Below are 22,152 nucleotides of genomic sequence, written 5' to 3'. Positions count from 1 at the left end.
GACAGGGTTTCACCATGTTCACCACGCTGCTCTCGAACTCTTAGACTCAAGCAATCTGCTCACCTCAGCCTCCCAAAGTACCAGGATTACAGACATGAGCCACCATATCCAGCCACTGATTTCTTACAGTGGTCAGAAATGACTTTCTATAGGAGGGGGACCTGATCGGGCCCCACCTAGAAAGAAATATGGAACTTAGCCAGGCATGGTAGCTCACACCTGTAATCATGGCTACTTAGGAGGCTGAGGTAGGAGAATTGCTTAAACCCGGGAGGTAAAGGTTGCAGTGAGCCGAGATCGCACCACTGCACTCCAGCCTGGGTGACAGAGTGAGTGAGACTCCATCTCAAATAATAATAATAATAATAAAATAAATGTGGAACTTAAGACAACCAAAAAAAAAAAAAAAAAAAGGCACTGCAGTGGTGATGGTGTGTATAATGGAGCAAAAATATGACTGTGTATAGTGACTTCAGCAAATAATGGGATTTAAAAGGCTTGGCTATGGCTGGGCCTGGTGGCTCATGCCTGTAATCTCAGCTAGCTACTAGGGAGGCTGAGGTGGGAGAATGGCTTGAGCTCAAGAGTTTGAGACTACAGTGAACTATGATCGCAACCCTAGGTGATGGAGAACCTGTCAAGCAAGAAACAAATGAAAGGAAGGGTGGGGGAGGGAGGAAGGCAGGAAGGTCAGCACAATGGGAACAGGCACAGAAAGAAAGAAAAAAGGACAGGTGCAGTGGCTCAGGCCTGTAATCCCAGCACTTTTGGAGGTCAAAAAGGAACAATCACTTGAGGCTGACAGTTCGAGACCAGCCTGGACAACATAGTTAGACCACATCCCTAAAAAAATTTTTTTAAGTTAGCTAAGGGGAATAGGACAGAGCAAGATGACGCGAATTACCTTTTACGAGACTCAGCACATTCTCATCTGTGGTAGCTATGGGGCGGGGCAAGACTACTTCTGCTTGATTCCTGGTACCAGGTTAGCTACCAGGTCAGTCACGGGGGGGCATAGAACACCAAGAGGGCTCGTGGGGTCCCTGATTCCAGGACTTGACTCTTGGATGGCATTTCTGAACCTGCCCTGGGCTACAGGAGAAGCTACTGCCCTGAAGGGTGGTTGAAAGGCAAGTCCCAGGCCAGGCAACATTCACCACAAACAGACTTAAGAGCCCTTGGGCCCGAAGGGAACATCAGCAGCAGTCTGCCAGTACTCCCCCTGGGCTTGTTGCTCTGCAATTAGGTTCCTCTGCCATTGGGAAGGGGAGGGAAGAGTGGGAGGGACTCCACCTTGTGGTGTGAGTGCCAGCTCAGCTGCCATACAGCAGAACACCAGGTAGACGTCTAAGGTTTCTGATTCTAGTCCCTGGCTTCCAGAAAGGATCCACCAGGGACCTGGGGGAACTCATCCCTCTGAAGGGAAGGGCACAGGTCTGGCTGGCTGGCTTTGCCACTTGCTCACTGTAGAGCCCTAGGGCCTTGAATGAACATAGGCGGTAGCCAGGGAGTGGTTATAGCAGGCCATGGGTGAGACCCAGTGCTGTGCTGGCCTCAGGTCTGACTCAGCCCAGTCCCAGTGGTGGTGGCCACAGGAGTGCTTGTGTCCCTCCACCACCAGGTCTAGATGGCTCAGAACAGAGAGAGAGACTCTGTTGTTAAGGAGAAAGTAAGGGAAGAGAACAAGAGTCTTTGCCTGGTAATCCAGTGAATTCTTTCACATCTTGACCAAGACCATCAAGGTGGTACCTCTACGAGTCTGCAACCACCACAGCAATACTGAGCTTGGGGTGTTCCCTAAAACAGATACAGCCTACATCACAACACCCAAGTCCTTTTGAATATGTGGAAAGCCTTCCCAAGAAGGACAGGTACAAACAAGCCCAGACAGTGCAGACCACAGTAAATACCTAACTCTTCAGTGCTCATACACAGATGAACATCTACAAGTACCAACATGTTCTAGAAAAACATGACATCATTAAATAAACTATTAATAAATAAGCCACCAGGAACCAATCCTATAGAAACAGAGATATGTGGCCAGGTGCAGTGGCACACTCTTGTAATACCAGAACTTTGGGAGGCCGAGGGAGGCTGATCACTTGAGGTCAGGAGTTCCAGACCAGCCTGGCCAACATGGCAAAACCCGTCTCTACTAAAAATACAAAAATTAGCCAGGCGTGGTGGGGCGCGCCTGTAATCCCAGCTACTCAGGAGGCAGAGGCAGGAGAATCCCTTGAACCTAGGAGGTGAAAGTTGCAGTGAGCCGAGATGGCACCACTGCAAGACTGTCTCAAAAAAAAAAAAGGAGAGCGAGAGATGTGACCTTTCAGACAAAGAATTCAAAGTAGCTTTTTGGGGGGGAAACTCAAAATTCCAAGATAACACAGAGGAGGAATTCAGATTTCTATCAGACAAACTTTTTAAAAGAGATTGAAATAAGAATCAAGCAGAAATTCCGGAGCTAAAAAACACAACTGGCATATTAAAGAATGCATCAGAGGCTTTTAATGGCAGAACTGATCAAGCAGAAGAAAGAAACAGTGAGCTTGAGGACAGGCTATTTGAAAATACAGTCAAGAGGAAAAAAAAAGAGGAAACAATGAAGCATGCCTGCAGGATTTAGAAAATAGCCTCAAAAGGGCAAATCTAAGAGCTATTGGCCTTAATGAGGAGGCAGTGAGAGAGAGATGGGGTAGAAAGTTTATTCAAAGGGATAATAACAGAGAACTTCCCAAACCTAGAGAAAGATATCAATATCCAAGTAAAAGAAGGTTATTATAGAACACCAAGAAGACTTGACTAAAGACTACAAGGCAATAAGCAAACTTCCAACAGCCAAAGATAAAGATCCTAAAAGAAGCGAGAGAAAAGAAACAAATAACATACAATGGGGCTCCAATACATCTGGAACCAGACTTTTCAGTAGAAGCCTTATAGGCCAGGAGACAGTGGCATGTCACAAAGTGCTGAAAGAAAAATCTTTTACCCTAGAATACCAGCAAAAATATCCTTTCAAACTTGAAGGAGAAATAAAGACTTTCCCAGACAAAAGCTGAGGAATTTCATTAACACCAGACCTGCTCTACAAGAAATGCTAAAGGGAGTACTTCAATCAGAAAGAAAAGGACATTAATGAGCAATAAAAAAGTCATCTACCAGGCCGGGCACAATGGTTCACGCCGTAATCCCTTTGGGGATTACTTTGGGAGGTTGAAGTCGGTGGATCACGAGGTCAGGAGTTCTAGACAAGCCTTCCCAACATTGCGAAACCCTGTCTCAACTAAAAATACAAAAAAAAAAAAAAAAATTGCTGGGTGTGGTGGTGGGCACCTGTAATCCCAGCTACTCAGGAAGCTGAGGCAGGAGAATCATTTGAACCCGGGAGGAGGTTGCAGTGAGCCGAGATCAAGCCCCTGTACTCCAGCCTGTGCGACAGGGCAAGACTCTGTCTAAAAAACAAAGTCACCTACCAGCACTTTGAGGGGACAGGACGGGTGGATCACTTGAGCCCAGTAGTTCAAGACCAGCCTGGGCAATTGGCAAAACCCCATCTCTACAAAAAAATAAAAATAAAGAGTGGTGGGACACGCTTGTGGTCCCAGCTACTAGGGAGGTTGAGATGGGGGGAATGCTTGAGCCTGCACTCCACTGCATGCCACAGCACTCCAGCCTAGACAGAGAGAGACCCTGAATAAAAAATTAAAAAAAAAATCATCTGAAGGTACAAAACTCACTGGTAATAGTAAGTAAACAGAAAAACAGATTATAACACTGTAACTGTGGTATGTAAGTTACTCTTATCTTAGAAAGATTAAATGATGAACCAGGCTGGGTGGTGGCTCATGCCTATAATCCCAGCACTCTGGGAGGCTGAGGTGCGCAGATCATGAGGTCAAGAGATCAAGACCATCCTGACTAACACGGTGAAACCTCATCTCTACTAAAAACACAAAAAATTGGCCAGGCTTGGTGACGGGTGCCTGTGATCCCAGCTACTCAGGAGGCTGAGGCAGGAGAACTGCTTGACCCTAGGAGGTAGAGGTTGCAGTGTGCCACTGCACTCCAACCTGGGCGACAGAGCAAGATGCCATCTAAAAAAAAAAAAAAGAAAGAAAGAAAGATTAAATAATGATGAGCCAATCAAAAATAACTGTTAGACAACTTACAATAAGATATATAGAAACAACAACAAAAGAAACAACAAAAAATTAAAAAGTGGGGAGACAAGATTAGTCTTTATTAGTTTTCTTTTTGCTTGTGAGCTTACGCAAACAGTGGTAAGTTGTTGTCAGCTTAAAATAATGGGTCCTGAGATAGTATTTGCAAGCTTCATGGTAACCTCAAACCAAAAAACATACTATGGATTCGCAAAAAGAAAAAAGTATCAACAAAGAAAATCACCTTCAATAAAAGACATGAAAAAAGAAGACAGAGAAGACCACAAAACAAACAGAAAACAACAAAATGGCAGAAATAAGGTACTTACCAATAACATTGACTGTAAATGGGCTAAACTCTCCAATTAACAGACACAGATGGACCGAATGGATTAAAAGACAAGACCTAATGATCTGTTACCTACAAGAAACACATTCACCTATAAAGACATACACAAAAAGATATTCCATGTTAATGGAAACAAAGCAGGAGTAGCTATACTTAGACAAAATAGATTTCAAGACAAAAACTAGAGACAAAGAAGGTCATTATATAATGATAAAGGGGTCAATTTAGCAAGAGGGTATAGCAATTTTAAATATATATGTACCCAACACTGGAGCACCCAGATATATAAAGCAAATATTAGAGCTAAAGAGACAGAGGCCCCAATACAATAATAGCTGGAGACTTCAACACCCCACTTTCAGCACGGGACAGATCTTCCAGACAGAAAATCAATAAGAAACACTGGACTTGCCGGGCGCGGTGGCTCACGCCTGTAATCCCAGCACTTTGGGAGGCCGAGGCGGGCGGATCACAAGGTCAGGAGATCGAGACCACGGTGAAACCCCGTCTCTACTAAAAATACAAAAAATTAGCCGGGCGCGGTGGCGGGCGCCTGTAGTCCCAGCTACTCAGGAGGCTGAGGCAGGAGAATGGCGTAAACCCAGGAGGCAGAGCTTGCAGTGAGCCGAGATCGCGCCACTGCACTCCAGCCTGGGTGACAGAGCGAGACTCCGTCTCAAAAAAAAAAAAAAAAAAAAAAGAAACACTGGACTTAATTGGCACCATAGGTCAAATGGACCTAACAAAAATTTACAGAACGTTTCATCCAATGGCTACAGGATACATGTTCTTTGCCTCAGCATATGTATCACTCTCAAGGATAGGCCATGTTATGTCACAAAGCAAGCCTTAACACATAAAAAAACAAAAAACAAAAAAACCCCTGAATATCAAGCATTTTCTCTGACCAAAATGGGATACTCTAGAAATCACTGACAAGAGGAATTATGGAAACTATACAAATACATGGAAATTAAACAATATGCTCTCTAATGACCAGTGGGTCAATGAAGAAATTAAGAAGGAAACTGAAAAATTTCTTAAAACAAATCATAATGGAAACACAACATACCAAAACCTACGGGATATAGCAAAAGCAGTACTAAGAGGGAAACTTATAGCTAAAAGTGCCTATATCAAAAAGAAGAAAAGGCTGGGCATGGCGGCTCATGCCTGTAATCCCAGCACTTTGGGAGGCTGAGGCAGGTGGATCATTTGAGGTCAGGAGTTTGAGACCACCCTGGCCAATATGGTGAAACCCCATCTCTACCAAAAATACAAAAAATCAGCTGGGTGTGGTGGCGCGTGCCTGTGATTCTAGGTACTAAGGAGGCTGAGGCAGGACAATCGCTTGAACCCAGGAGGTGGAGGCTGCAGTGAGCCAAGATTGTGCCACTGCACTCCAGCATCGGCAACAGAGTGAGACTCTGCCTCAGAAGAAAAAAAGAAGAAGAAGAACTCCAAATAAACAACCTAATGATGCATCTTAAGGAACTGGAAGCCAGGCGTGGTGGCTTACGCCTGTAATCCCAGCACTTTGGGAGGCCAACGCTGGTGGATCACCTGAAGTTGGGAGTTCAAGACTTGCCTGACCAACATGGAGAAATCCCGTCCCTACTAAAAATACAAAATCAGCCGGGTGTGGGGGCGCATGCCTATAATCCCAGCTACTTGAGAGGCTGAGGTAGGAAAATCACTTGAACCCGGGAGGAGGAGGTTGAGGTGAGCCAAGATTGTGCCACTGCACTCCAGCCTAGGCAACAAGAGCGAAACTCTGTCTCAAAAAAAAAAAAAAAAAGGAACCAGAAAAGCAAGAGCAAACAAAACCCCAAATTCAAATTATTAGAAGAAAATATTAAAGATCAGAGCAAAAATAAATGAAAATAAAAGAAAATAAAAAGATCAAGGAAACAAAATGTTGGTTTTTTGAAAAGTTAAAATTGATGAACCTTTAGCCAGACTAAAAATAGAGAATATCCAAATAAAATTAGAGATGAAAAAGGAGAGAATACAACTGATCCTGCAGAAATTCAAAGGATCATTAGTGGCTTATATGAGCAACTATGCACCAATAAATTGGTCTAGAAGAAATGGACAAATTCCTACACACAACATACTACCTACCAAGATTGAACAATGAAGAAATCCAAATGTAAGCTCACCAATAACAAGTAATGAGATTGAAGCCGTAATAAAAAGCCTGCCAGTAAAGAAAAGCCCGGGTCCTGACGGCGTTCACTGCTGAATTCCACCAAACATTTAAAGAAGAACAAACACCAATCCTACTCAAACTATTCTGAATAGAGGAGAAGGAATACTTCCAAATTTACTCTACAAAGTCAGTATTACACTGGTACCAAAATCAAAGACACATCAAAGAAAGAAAGCTATAGGGCCAATATCTCTGATAAATATGGATGCAGGCTGGGCGCAACGGCTCACGCCTGTAATCCCAGCACTTTGGGAGGCCAAGGCGGGTGGATCACGAGGTCAGGAGATCAAGACCATCCTGGCTAATACGGTGAAACCCCGTCTCTACTAAAAATACCAAAAAAATTAGCCGGGTGTGGTGGTGCGTGCCTGTAGTCCCAGCTACTCAGGAGGCTGAGGCAGGAGAATGGCGTGAACCCGGGAGGCAGAGCTTGCAGTGAGCCGAGATTGCGCCACTGCACTCCAGCCTGGGCAGCAAAGCAAGACTCCGTCTCAAAAAAAAAAAAAAAAATGGATGCAAAAATACTCAACAAAAAACTAGCAGGCGAAATTCAACAATACATTAAAGGTGGGGTGCAGTGGCTCACACCTGTAATACAATACTCTATGAGGCCGAGGTGGGAGGATTTTGAGCTCAGGAGTTCAAAACCAACCCGGTCAACATAGTGAAACCTCATCTCTACTAAAAATAAAAACTTAGCTGAGTGTGGTGGTACATGCCTGTAATCCCAGCTGCTTGGGAGGGAAGGCAGAAGGACTGCTTGAGCCTAGGAGGTTGAGGTTGCAGTGAGCCAAGATCATACCACCGCACTCCAGCCTGGGTGGCAGAGTGAGACTCTGTCTGAAAAAATAAAAAACAAAAAATAGGAGCCCAAACGACTCTTTAGGAAAAAAACTTAATAATTTGATTGAAAAATGGGCAAAGATTTGAATAAGTATTTCTCAAAAGACACACAAATGTCAAACAGTCATTTGAAAAGGTACTTAACATCATTAATCAGAGAAATGCAAGTCAAAAGTACAATGGGACATCATCTTACCCCCAATTAAAATGGCTTATATCCAGGCTGGGCGCAGTGGCTCAAGCCTGTAATTTTAGCACTTTGGGAGGCCGAGGTGGGTGGATCACCCAAGATCAGGAGTTCAAGACCAACCTGGCCAACATGGTGAAACTTCATCTCTACTAAAAATACAAAAATTAGCTGGGTGCAGTGGTACATGCCTGCAGTCCCAGCTACCCAGGAGGCTGAGGCACAAGAATCGCAACCCAGGAGGTGGATGGAGGTTGCGGAGAGCCAAGATTGCACCACTGCACTCCAGCCTGGGCAAGAGTGAGACTCTGTCTCAAAAAATAAAAAAAAAAAAGACCGGCACTGTGGCTCACACCTGTATTCCCAGCACTTTGGGAGGCCAAGGCAGGTGGATCACCTGAGGTCGGGAGTTCAAGACCAGCCTGACCAACATGGAGAAACCCTGTCTCTACTAAAAACACAAAAAGTAGCTGGGCGAGGTGGCGCATGCCTGTAATCCCAGCTACTCGGGAGGCTGAGGCAGGAGAATCGCTTGAATCCGGGAGCCAGAGGTTACAGTGAGCTGAGATCTTGCCACTGCACTCCAGCTTGGGCAACAAGAGTGAAACTCTGTTTCAAAAAAATAAATAAATAAAAATAAAAATACAAAAATAAAAATCACAACAATTGAACTCACGGAAAGAGAGAGTAGAATGATGGTTACCAGAGTGTGGGAAGGGTAGGAAGGAAGTTGAGGGGAGGTAAGGGCGGTTAAGGGGTTAAAAAAAAAATAGAATGAATGAGACCTAGTATTTGATAGCACAACAGGGTGACAATTGTCAATAATAATTTAATGGTGTAATTGGATTGTTGTAAAACAAAGGACAAATGCTTGAGGGGATGGATTCCCTATGTTTCATGATTTGATTACTATACATTACATGTCTGTATCAAAACATCTTATGTACTCCATAAATATATATACCTACTATGCCCCCCCCAAAATTAAGTTAAAAATTAGCTGGGCATGGTGGTACATGGCTGTAGTCCCAGTGACTCAGGAGGCTGAGATGGGAGGATCACTAGAGCCTAGGAGGTTGAGGTTGCAATGAGCCATAATTGTGCCACTGCACTCCAGCCTGGGTGATGGAGGGATATTCTGTCTCAAAGTATAATAAAATATATTTACAATAAAGAAATAACTATAAATATGCTCAGCTATCTTAAATCACATTCATTTTTCCTTCCTTTCCAACCAAACAGGAATGTGCATTTTCAAATAAACTGACTTTTCCAATCTTCCTCCTCACCCTCCACAGTCAAATAAATTGACTTGTTAAAAAAAAAAATCAGCATATAGAAATACCTACACACTCTTCTTAAGAAATACAAATCTGGATCCTTTGGAAATCACACTAATGAAATAAAAGTGAAGAATTATATATAGGCAGTTCTCAATTATGAAATACATTGTACCCTAAAGGCACATTTAACTTTATTTTTTCCCATAGACAATATTTTAAGTTATGGTTAGACTTTGCAAAGCTACCCCAAACCATGGTAAACATGTAAAAGTGCAATGAAAGATATTAAAATACAACATCTTGCTAGAGTAAGTATGAAACTACTAATCAGAAATGCCAATATTAAAAAAAAAGTAGGTATAATTGGAAATAATTAACAGTTGGGTAAAATTTGTAGTGAAGTGTAATGGGCTGTTAAAAGCACCTGGACAGCCCTTACTTCAAAGGCCAAAGAAAAAAAAAAAAAGAAAAATAATTAAAAATTTAAAAATACCTAACACAAGATCTATTTATTTATGTATTTATTTTTTTGAGATGGAGTCTTGCTGTCACCCAGGCTGGAGTGCAGTGGCACAATCTCGGCTCACTGAAAACTCCGCCTCCCAGGTTCATGCCATTCTCCCGCCTCAGCCTCCAAAGTAGCTGGGACTACAGGCGCCCGCCACCATGCCCAGCTAATTTTTTATATTTTTAGTAGAGACGGGGTTTCACAGCGTTAACCAGGATGGTCTCGATCTCCTGACCTCATGATCCGTCCACCTCGGCCTCCCAAAGTGCTGGGATTACAGGCGTGAGCCACCACGCCCAGCCAAGATCTATTTATTAAATAAACAATTGAAGGAGATTTAAAGGTATTTTTAATGTTTCCAGAGGTTAATGCTTACCATTTCTTTAATGGTTATTTCAACTGGAATATCTGCATATCAATTGTGGTCAGGGTTGTCTGGAACGCTTACAAACAAAGTGACGGGGAATACAGAAAAAAATGGGGAAGAGCTATCAATAAAACTGACAAGAAAAAATACTAGAATCACCGTTTTAACTGACTGTATCAAAAGGACCACCTGTCCTGTGATGTCAACGAAAATAATAATGTGTACACGAAGCAGCAACAAGGGACTTGGGAAAGCATGTACTAGGAATTCCTATGGAGGGTACAGGAGGTTGAAGATCAACCTGTCACATTTTTCTTGTTGTTTTGACGTTTTGGCTTGGAAATATTTTACCTGTACAGCACCAGCTTCCATTACAAACATGGTTTTTAGTACAAACAAGTTTGGGTTTAGGAGGAACCCAGCATCAGTATGAGTTGCTTCAGGAAAAAGTAGATGAAAAAGTATCACAATAGCAGCTGACATTTATGACGGTTTCTATATCAGATACCATTCTAGGCACTTCACATATATTTTCGTTCTTCCTAACAATCTTATGATGTAGGTATATAGTTATTATGCCATTTTAGAGATGAGGAACCACGGGCAGAAAGCTCAGTTACTACCAAGAGTTAAGCTAGTGGAAAGTAGAAGTGAGGCACAATCATGGCTCACTGCAGCCTCCTGCCTAGGCCTCCCAAAGTGCTGGGATTACAGGCGTGAGATACTGTGCTGGGCCAACATACCTATTTTTAAATCCCTCTATGAGGTAGCAGTATTAATCTCTCTACAGATGAAGAAGCTAAGGCACTGCATCAGGTAACTTGCCCAAAATCACAGCTATTAACATGGAGAAGTCAGGTCTCAACCTCACTTGCATCCTACCTCTTACTGTCTATCTATGTGTCACCTGAGATAATGTACACAAAGATCTCCGTAAAGTGCTTGGCCCACAGTAAGCATTCAATAAAGGTTAACTAACTATTGCTGCTATTTAAAACTTCTTATATACATCCTTATACACACTCCAGTTATGGCCCTATAGGTGTGGATAGAAACTCATCTAGATAGGACGGCAAGGAGAAAGATAGGCTTAAAGAAATAATTTTAATAAGTAAGCATTCATTTTGCAAGTATAAGTTTCAGTTATCAAAAAGTGATCGGAAAAGCAGTTTTAATACTAAAAACCACAGGGAGAAGTGAAAAAAGAACAGAAAATTTGAAGCATAGGTAATGGATGTAAGGATAAACACACACAAGAAGAAACACTATTGCCATATTCAAATGCCCTCTGTACTTCAAAGTGAATTTAGGCTTTCTCAAAGCCTAAAAACACAAGCAATATTAAAAGTGCTGTGATTTCAACAGTCATCTTACTGCAGGGAGATCTCAACCTGGATACAGGGTGGGCGCAGTGGCTCACACCTGTAATCCCAGAACTTTGAGAGGCCGAGGCAGGCAGATACCTGAGTTTAGGAGTTTGAGACCAGCCTGGTCAACATAGTGAAAACTCGTCTCTACTAAAAATACAAAAATTAGGCCGGGCGCGGTGGCTCACACCTGTAATCTCAGCACTTTGGGAGGTCGAGGAGGGCAGATCACGAGGTCAGGAGATCGAGACCATCCTGGCTAACACGGTAAAACGCCGTCTCTACTAAAAATACAAAAAATTAGCCAGGCGTGGTGGCGGGCGCCTATAGCCTCAGCAACTTGCAAGGCTGAGGCAGGAGAATCGCATGAACCCGGGAGGTGGAGCTTGCAGCGAGCCGAGACTGCGCCACTGCACTCCAGTCTGGGCCACAGAGCGAGACTCCGTCTCAAAAAAAAAAAAAAAAAAAAAAAAATTAGCTGGGTATGGTGGCAGACGCCTGTAATCCCAGCTACTCAGGAGACTGAGGTGGAAGAATCATTTGAACCTGGGAGGCAGAGGTTGCAGTGAGCCAAAATCACGCCACTGCACTCCAGCCTGAGCGACAGAGTGGGGCCTCGTCTCAAAAAAATAAAAAAACCAAGTTTCTCAGGTCCCAACCCTTGCCACACTGTGCCTGTCAACTACTGTGGGTCCTTTAAAAAGAGGCTATCCTTACCTCACTTTACAAACAAAAAACTAAGGCCCAAAAAGGCCAGTTAACAGCCTAAGGTCAAGCAACTTGTATCACAATCAGGATAAAAATACAGATTTTTCCTGAGCCATATCCATTTAATTTTTTTTTTTCCATGAAGCACCTAAAGACAGTGTAGTGGGATGCTTCTGAAAAAGCACCCTGCCTCAACTAATTCCAAGCACCAGAATGACTTCGTGACCAATTTTATTTAAAATTTCTTCCCAAAGAAAGTGTTCATCACTACATTTTCCCAGTGCCTATATTACTATTTGTTGAGTAAACTAAGACCCTAGCCACTACCCTCACATCTGAAAGTTACAAATAAAACCCCAAATTATTAAAGTAACTTCATATATTTATCCTTAAAAATTCTCCTCTGTGAAATGTCTAACCCATCAGCCCTATTTTTATTTCACAGACCATTTTATAGAACCTTCGCTACAGTCTGAAAAACAGTCTACTATATAGAATTGTAAGTATATTTAATTTAAAATTCAAGGACAATCCCCCGCATTTAGGAAAACAACTGAAAATTTTCTGGCCTTTTGCTGAATAAGTTCTTCTCTGCCCCTATGCAGTTTAATAACTTAGATATGCTATGTTAAGGCTATTTGGTATTATCAAGTCCCCTACAAGAAGCCTGAAAAACCAAGTGAACTTCACCATCTCTACCAAAAACAAACAAACAAACAAACAGTTACAAGAACTATTATTTAGCCTTCAGTGCCTATGTCTCTTACCCTTAGAACTTAATATTCTCCTACCAACAACTGAGTGAATCAGGCAGATTCAGAGGAAGCAGGTCCTGGCCTTTTAGAGAGTGAAAAGAGCCACAAGAAACTTCCCGTTACCAAAAAAAAAAAAAAAAAGTAGGCGCAAATACATTTAACCATCAATGGAGCAACAGAGGGCTCATCTTGTGCTTTCAAGACCTACTGTCAAAAATATTTTACAGTTAACGAAAGGTCAAATAAAGCAGCAATGGACAAGGTTAACAGATCGATTAAAATTACATGTGAGAATCTGCAAAGATAAGATGGCTAATTCAAATACAGCAGCTGCTATGTTTGATAAAACAATTTTCCCACCCATCTTCTCCCTTCTCTTCCCATCTCTCTCAGACACACATACACACTCCCTTATAATAACATTACTGAAGTGTTGTCTAAGTTAACCTCATTTTAGCAAGGAGGAAACATCCCCAGACTTCATGTCTATGAAATATCTGGGCCAGGCATGGTGGCTCAGGCTTGTAATCCCAGCACCGTGGGAGGCCAAGGCAGGTGGATCACCTGAGGTCAGGAGTTCGAGACCAGCCTGGCCAACATGGTGGCCCATCTCTGCTAAAAATATAAAAGTTAGCCAGGTGTGGTGGCACATGCCTGTAGTACCAGTTACTTGGGAGGCTGAGGCAGGAGAATCGCTGGAAGCCGGGCAGTGGAGGCTGCAGTGAGCCGAGATCATACCACTGCACTCCAGCCTGGGTGACAGAGCAAGACTGTCTCAAAAAAAAAAAAAAAAAAAAGAAAGAAAGAGAAAAAAGAAAGAAATATCTGGTGGACTGGGCATCTTGTGACGTTAACTGGCAAGCAGAGAAACCATCACACAAATTAATTAACAAGAAGGCTGACATCCTACTACCAGGCTCCATGTTTTTGTTTCATAGAAGCCCTAACCTAGGATATATTCATTTTTCTATACTTATTTCTTTTTCAGTGATGCAAAAAACTGTCTAAAAGTACATTTGGGTACAGGATTGAAGAAAATGATTAGCATCAAAATATTGTAAATGCTTCCAACTTTCAAGTCTTTCATCAATGCTTTAAGAATCCCACAAATTCACTTAGTTTCATTATTCTTTAACTGTATTTTACAGTAAAAGAACAGTCTGCAATATTTTCATGGGAGTATAACATGGTTAGACAAGGCATCAAGCTACAATGTTGACATATCCTCTGTCCTAAAAGTCTACAGCTCCCATATGTCCTCAACATGTAATATCCTATTTTTCAATACTTCCAGTCAATGCAGTCAAGAACTGCCAGACAGAACAGCTCTCTCCATTGCAATCATATTATATCCTTCCCTACAAACAGCAGCCTGCTCCCACCATTTATTTATATGTAATCATGGGCCATAGCTTGCTGGCCCAGTGAAAGACAGGTGGCGTCCCAAGACTCCTAAAGTACTGTCATTTCTCTAACGTATATAGTTGGGGTTTCAGCAGGGCTTGAGTTTTATAACTAATCTTAGGTTTTCAGGAAAATTACAAAAGTTATTTTCTAAGGACCCAAAGGTATCCTTGGGAGGACACCTGTTAAACAAAACCTCCTCCTAGAGCTCCTTGCCCCTTCAGTTAAATAACCTCAGAAGTCAGGAGCTGTTTTTCAGCTTAGCCATTAAGATATAAAAACAAAACAAACAAAAAACCTGCACATGATTGAGCACTCTTCTCTAACATAAACCTATCCTTGCACCACCAGGCAACCCCTTTCTCTAAAACACAACATTCAGACTGCCCTACCTCATGCTTGTCATAATTAACTTGAAATGAGTTATCCTAATTCAAAAGTAATTATTGAGTGGTGGCATGCACGTGTAATCCCAGCTACTTGGGAGGCTGAAGCAAAAGAATTGCTTGAACTTGGGAGGCGGAGGTTGCAGTGAGCTGAGATTGTGCCATTGTACTCCAGCCTGGGCAACAGAGCGAGACACTGTCTTTAAAAAAAAAATTATTGAACTGACTGCATTTTAAGATAATACCACTCCCCAATTCTCAAGAGTAGAGACTGACGTCCTTTCTCTTTAAGGAAGGAATACAGTCCTTTGGATCAAGAACCCCAACAGGTCATAGGCATGGCAGAAAAGGCACATATTTGGATTAAAACAAATCTAGGCTTTCATCGGAGGTTGGTTACTCAGCTTAGTTTAGCCTTGGTGAAGTCCACAGGATCTCTTTAAGTCTCAATTTCTGCTTCAGTAAAACAGGTATAAAACACCCACTGATCTCAACAGACAGTGAAGAGAATGGAAGCAGATAGCTAATGTAAAGAGCCCAATACCTAAACAGTGCCAATAAATATTAGTTACAATCCCCACAAAAAGGGCTGAATGGAAAACTGGATAATCCTTGTTACATGAAAAAAGGGAAAATAACACTTCCTGGAAGCCTGTTTTGTAAGTGCCAGGCACTTTGTTAGGCCCTTTCTCATACTGTCTTACTCAAATCTTAAGACATCCTTATTTCCCCCATTTTCCTTTTTAAAAGAGGTTAAATAACTAAGCAGGTCATCAGAAGTGGTGAGTCCTATTTTCAACCTAGGTCTTTCTGACTCCAAACACTCAATAGGCTATTTATTACGTGGCTTACATGGATAATTTTGAAAACACATGCTACTTCCAAACCGTGGTTTCAACTGAAGAGAAGTTAGAATTGAGCACATCCTTATAAACATAATAAATTCCAAAATGAACACTGATGATTAGATCTTAATCAACCCTACCATCATAATTAAGGTTTACTATCTAAAGCACCACAGTTAATTATCTCGAGAATAGCTGTCCTTATACAGAAACCATTATTTATAAAATCCAGGTCAAACCTAAGCTGCGGTATGGACCACCAACGCACACACACTAATACAATCCTCAGCTCTGACCAACAACCAAGGCTACTGCTGAAAACTGTTCATAGAGGTCTTGGTGGCACCTGCATTCATTTAAGGACTGATTCAGTGCCTACTGTATAAATAGTGCTTCCAAGAGTAAACTCTTGTAAAAGTCCGAAGTCAAACACACCAGTAACAAATTTCACCTTTCATTTGCATTTAGCCCCTAAGTATACTGTACATTACAACATAAACATAACTTCTAAATGCAGTGTGAAACCAAAACATTCCTGTGACTGACATTATTGCCTTTCTCTCTAAAATGCACACATGCCCACACATATAAAACTGGGCCAGACACCCCATTAAAACCCATCCATAGCCCCTCTTACAGGGAATTCACCATTCCCAGGTAAAAACCTCTTATTGAGGAATTTATTTACGTTTTAAGAGATTTTCCTTTCAAGAACTATTGGGTACATTAAAAAAAAATTTCTCCTTGTTTTGAAAACACTGTCCTTTGAGAAATTTACACTTATCAATTTATAAAAATCTTACAACTTCACATTAAAAGGACACATCTTCTAAGTCCTTTAAATTCTTGCAATAGTAAAAATAAATTAATTAATTATAAAAACTTCTCTAGTTTCCTTTATCCACTAATTAAGAGTGCTCACAAGATGTGTGGTCCTGAACTAGGGGTGGCAAAGAAGAGAGTTCCAAGGTATTGTCAAAACCAAGGACCTTGAAAAGTTTACAATCTAGTTGTACAGTGTGTTCTATTAAAAACAAACAAACAAACCTTTCAACAATTTACTAACCATTTTGAACAAAAACAGGTGGTTTTAAGTCGAAACCTTTAAATGGACAAGGAAAGGAATACTGTAGGAAAAAAGACCAAAAAATAGATTCATAGAAATTAAAGAAGGAAAAGGACTAAGTATTCCAAGTGACCAAAGGACTAAGTATTCTAAGTAACATATCCTCAAGAATGTATTTATCAGATAAATCTAGCTTGAAAAGCTATAGCGAATTCCACAAACTAAGTCAACAGAATAAAACAAACATGACACAACTTCTACAAAAATATTACCTTAAAAAATGTTACTGCAAACTCTTAAGAAAGCAGTTAAATATAATTAGCTAAAAACAAATACATGGCTAGCATCCTACACACTTTCATTATCATGTCCATGGCAGACATCACCAACCAATCACACCACACTTCCCTCCCTTCCCCCCCAACATAATCTAAGAACACAATCTTCCAGTAGAAGTCAGGGTAGGCATTATTACCAAACCTATTTGTTGTCCTTGATAGCTATTTTTCAAATATTGAAGTTGCCGGGTACAGTGGTTCACGCCTGTAATCCTAGCACTTTGGGAGGCCGAGGCAGGCAAGATCACCTGAGGTCAGGAGTTCAAAACCAGCCTGGCCAACATTGGGAAATCCTGTCTCTACAAAAATACAAAAATTAGCCAGGCGTGGTGGCCGGCGCCTGTAATCACAGCTACTTGGGAAGCTGAGCAAGGAGAAATGCTTGAACACCAGAGGTGGACGTTGCAATGAGCTGAGATTACACCAGTACAGTCCAGCCTGGACAACAGTGTGAAACTGTTTCGAAAAGCAGTGGGGGAGAAAGGTCGGGTGCAGTGGCTCACACCTGTAATTCCAGCACTTTGGGAGGCCAAGGCAGGCAGATCACGGGGTCAGGAGTTCGAGACCAGCCTGGCCAACATGGTAAAAACCCGTCTCTACTAAAAATACAAAATTAGCCGGGCAAGGTGGCACGCGCCTATAATTCCAGCTACTCAGGAGGCTGAGGCAGGAGAATCAGTGGAACCTGGGAGACAAAGGTTGCAGTGAGCCAAGATCACACCACTGCACTCCAGCCTGGGCGACAGAGCAAGATCCCGTCTCAGAAAAAAAAAAAGTATAATTTTCTGTTAAAGAAAACAAATCATTATGGTCAAGAGAACCTTAATTAGGAACAGATTTTTTTTTTTAATGTAATCCCCTTTTTAAAGAGTTCTAGAAAATTATATATTTTGAGAGCTTATTTTTGACCCATTTGAATTAAAAAACCGGAGACAGTCGCTTTTTCTTCTTTTCTTTTTTTTGAGACAGAGTCTCGCTCTGTTGCCCAGGCTCGAGTGCACTGGCAGGATCTCCTCTCACTGCAAGCTCCGCCTCCTGGTTCCCGCAATTCTCCTGCCTCAGCATCCCCAGTAGCTGGGACTACAGGCGCCCGCCACCACACCGGCTAATTTTTTTTTTTGTATTTTTAGTACAGACGGGATTTCACCGTGTTAGCCAGGATGGTCTCCATCTCCTGAACTCGTGATCTGCCTGCCTCGGCCTCCCAAAGTTCTAGGATTACAAGCGTGAGCCACCGCTTCCGGCCTGACAGTCGCTTTTTCTGAGTATCCAAAAAGTTAAAACCAGACAGGCCCACTCATCATGGAATTTTTAAAGAATATATAGTTTAAAAAAAATCTGTAAATCTAATAAAAGAAAGAAGCACTAACTTGGTTCTTGCAGTTTAAGAGAAATACAGGTCAATATTAACCAAACACTTCTGAGAATATATGTGGTCACTTAAGATTTGTCACTTCCTTCAAAAGAATTTAAGGTAGAACAGACTCCCGAAGTGAGGTGATAAAAAAGGAAAATAAAAACAGATACCAGGAACTCTAGGATCATGTTATAGAGCAAACCAACAGGAAGGACTGAAAAACTGGATTCAGGAAGTTGTAAGAGAGTACTATTGTATAAGCGAGAAACAAACATTTCTTAAATACTCAAGTCTAATAAAGAAAAAGTTCTCATATTCTACGAAAAAAACAGGACGCTCTAGCTCCCTAGTCTAACAGGGTTCAAGTATTATATATACATAGGCAGATAACAACACAATCTCAGGAATATAAACACCATAAAAAGGGGCATTTCAGGCCAGGCACAGTGGCTCACACCTGTAATCCCAGCACTTTGGGAGACCAAGGCAGGCGGATCACGAGCAGAAGATAAAGACCATTCTGGCCAAGATGGTGAAACCCCATCTCTACTGAAAAAAAAAGGAGCCGGGCTAACGTGTGGCGCGCACCTGTAGTCCCAGCTACTGAGGAGTCTGAGGCAGGAGAATCGCTTGAACCTGGGAGGCAGAGGCTGCAGTGAGCCGAGATCGTGCCACTGCACTCCAGCCTGGGAGACAGAGCGAAACAGTCTCCAAAAAAAAAAAAAAAAAAAAAAGGGTGGGCGGTGGTGCATTTCTCCACCAATCTCAATTGCATTAATAGTAAAAATAGTAACTTGCTTTGAGAAACTACGTGCAGTACCCATTAGGGAAAACTAAGTATATTTTAAAAGACTTTTTTTAGTGAAGTTCCTCCAGCAGAAGCCAGTGAGCAGGCATGAATTACACATTTCTTACACATTCTAGAGCCCCATATGTATATCCATTCAGACCCTTTTTTCCATTATTTTTTGTTACTTTAAGGATTAGTTTGAAAAAGCTTTTGTACTTCTACAGTAAGTACAAAAATACAACGAACATTCCTGCCCAGAGCCTTTATTTCTCCCTAAAACAGGAGTGAAACCTGAGCCATCTGTAAAGATCTGAGGTAGTCCAAAAAAGAAGAAACAAAACACTTATAAAAAATCTTTTAAAAATAAATTTGCATCCAATAGTCAGTAGGTGCTTTTTCACTTGGACAGGTCACCCGTTTAAAAATGAATTTAAAATTTGCGTCGGTTGCCACACTGCATAAAGAAGAATCAAAACAGAAGATCAACTTTGCTAGGTAAGACAAACTATTTTAAATAAAGGTGACACGGACAAAGAAGAGTTGATATCTGGGCAGTTATTGCTGGGAGAGCTTTAGGGGTAGAAAAATGCTCATGTAGCCTATGCTTACAGAACACTTTTCTGAGTGGCTTTAATTGCGCATTACCAGTACTGAGTAGTACACAGAGCGCATTTGATAAATGGGGAAGGAAATAAAGACTAAGGTCCTTCAGAGAGTCAATTAAGCAGCCACCCAGAGGGATGAAGGGGAAGGTAGATCAGGAACCCCTCTTGGTTTCCACTTGACCAGAAAAGCAACCGTCCTACCTGCGCACACCCGAGACCAAGCCTTCAGCCTTTGGTTTGGCCAGTAAACCAAAAGCGACCAGTAGAGCCCAGACTAGAGGCTCACTCAACTCACCTCCTGGATGCGCTTCCTGGCCCGCTGAAGCACTTCTTCGTAGCCCTTCTGCCGCAGTTCGCTGAGGCTTTCATAATACTCCTCGGGATCGTCGGTCTCGGTGAAGAGCACCTGGGAGAGGATCTTCCAGCCGCAGGTGTCCAGGCCGTGGCCCAGGTAGACCTGGAGCTGGTAACACAGACTGTCGATTTCCTGCTCCGTCATCTCGGGGGCGCCCCCAAACAGCACAGTCCACATGCCCGAAGGTTCCTCCGGGAACACCGGCAGGCACGACTCCAACTGCGAGTTCACCGAACACAGCTGCTGGTGCACGGCGCGCAGGTCCTGGAAAGAGAAGAGTCCGGCCCAGCTGCACTCTTCGGCCGGAGACTCCAGCTCGGCGGCTGGCAGCGGCTGCTCCGCGTCCGAGAGCGCCAGAGGCGCCTCGTCCTCCTTCACCATTTCCAGCACCTCGATCTCCTCGGAGACCGTCCCAGAGGCGCTCACTATACGTACAGAGGACACCGGGGCCTCTTTCGGCGCCGGTCTGGCTGCTGCAGCAGCAGCGGCCCCCGCCGCATCGTTGGCTTCAGATACTCTCTGAACCGGGATGGGTTTGGCCCGCACTGGGCTCCTAAGACGACTCTCCGCCCCTTTGCTGCCAGGACTTCGCAGCCGCGGGTCCCCCAGAAGGCTGCCAGTGCTCCGAGGAGAACCGCCCTCCGCCCAGGCCGAGCTCCGCCGGGGCCCGGGGCTCCTAACCAGAGTTGCAGAGGCAGTGGCCTCGGGTCGGCCCCTGCCCGCCGGGCTGCCAGGCCCGCGGCTCCCGTCGGACGCAGCTCCGCCGGCCTCGGCGCCCCCTCGCGCCCCCGCCTGCTCCCGGGAGCCGCTCCTCTGCCTCTGGGCCGTCCGGTTGTGGCAGGTTATGGCAAACTTGCCCTCAATCTCGTTCCAGGCTACAATAAAGACGAATTTGTGCTTCTCGCGCTCGTCGAACACATGGGGCCGCACAGCCACCCAGTCTGACTCGAGCGTCTCCTCCAGCGAGAACGACATGGTGGCTCCGACCTAACGCGGGGAAGGGCCGCCGGCCCGGCCCGCTCGAGGACTCCCCGCTGGCTGCGCCGCGCCCCCCGCTCACCCTCGCCGGGCGCCTTCAGCCATCTTAGTGAGCCGGCCGGCTCTCCTCGCTCGTTCGCCCGTCGCTCCGCGCCACGACCACCGAGATCCTTTGTGGCGCGGCTCGCGGGAAGGACAATACGCGTCCCGGGAGCAGGTAGTTCACATGGTCACGTGCGGCCGGATCTGTTTACAAGCCCCGCGCTGCCGCAGCGTCTCGCGGCCGCCCGCCGCCCCCGGCGCGAGGCCGTGGAGCTGCGTCTGCGGCGCTCCGGGGGTGAGGCGCGGGTCCCGCGGGGTCAGGCCGGCGCTGTGTGCGCCCGGGTCGCTCGCCCAGGTCAAGCTCCCCGCCCCTGCTCCTGCTGCTGCCGCAGAAAGCCGGCAGCGGGTCAGACTGATGAATCCTTCTTCTAAACTCTGCGCCTCAGCATCGCCACAATGTTGCCATTCGACTGCTGACGTCGGCGGCTCCACGAGGGACGTAAACACGGGCACGTGCCGCACGCTGGTGACGCGGCGGCGGCGGCGCGCGCACCCCGCCAGTGCGCGCCGGCACCTCCCCTTGGCGTCCCCTGAGCCAGCCCGCGAGCGGCCGCGCTCCCGACTCTCCTTCCTTCCGCGCAGCCTCCTGTTCCCCCGGGCTGGAGCTCGCTGTCGGCGGGTTGCCGGCTCCGAGGGCGTTGTGAGTGGCAGGTGTGCCCTGCTGCATAAGTGGCTTCCGAACCCGGGAAAAGAGACTGAGGCGAAGGAACTGAGACGTTTCGCACTCCAGGTATTGAGCCCCTCGAATGTACGTTTGTCTCCATTCTCCCGGAGGAAGCCCGACGGGCAGTCGCTCCTGTGTTCAGAAGTAGCGTGTCGCCGCGGGGAACGGTGTGCTGAACTCTTGTGGGGCTCGCCCCCAGCCTGTTAAGTTCTGCCCTTGAGACCAAAACAAAAAACCAAAAAAAAAATTCCAAAAGATTTTCTGGAAAGACAAAGTTTAAGATATGAAAGGAAGGTGTCTGAGGACAGCCCAGTAACAGTCCAAAACAAAATGAAAAATGAAAATGCCATGTCCTAAGAGCAAGAATGTTTACATTTCAGTTCATTGGTGTTTTATTGCTTCAGGTTTCATCATTATGTACTTTTCTGTGAACCTCGTTTTGAGGTCACTGGGCTTTAGCCCTTTTGAAGTTGTATTCAATTATGGGAGTTCCCAGAATGCATATACAAAAAAAGTCATA

The 22,152-nt window shown here is 44.1% G+C and overlaps 1 protein-coding gene across 1 annotated transcript in view; it reads right to left on the bottom strand.

Annotated features, from left to right (window-relative positions):
* JMY (junction mediating and regulatory protein, p53 cofactor) overlaps positions 1-21,380 on the bottom strand; it is an 88,376-nt gene extending 66,996 nt beyond the window's left edge. The window contains exon 1 of the mRNA XM_005557241.4: positions 19,829-21,380. Within this exon, the coding sequence (XP_005557298.1) occupies positions 19,829-20,863 (1,035 nt within the window). The 5' untranslated portion in view covers positions 20,864-21,380. The remainder of the gene's footprint in view (positions 1-19,828) is intronic.
* Positions 21,381-22,152: the final 772 nt, after the last annotated feature.

Source organism: Macaca fascicularis, chromosome 6 (assembly GCF_037993035.2).
Source record: "Macaca fascicularis isolate 582-1 chromosome 6, T2T-MFA8v1.1".
NCBI lineage: Eukaryota > Metazoa > Chordata > Mammalia > Primates > Cercopithecidae > Macaca > Macaca fascicularis.
The sequence above is the reverse complement of the archived record's forward strand: the minus strand, read 5'-3'. Positions and strand labels throughout refer to the sequence as shown.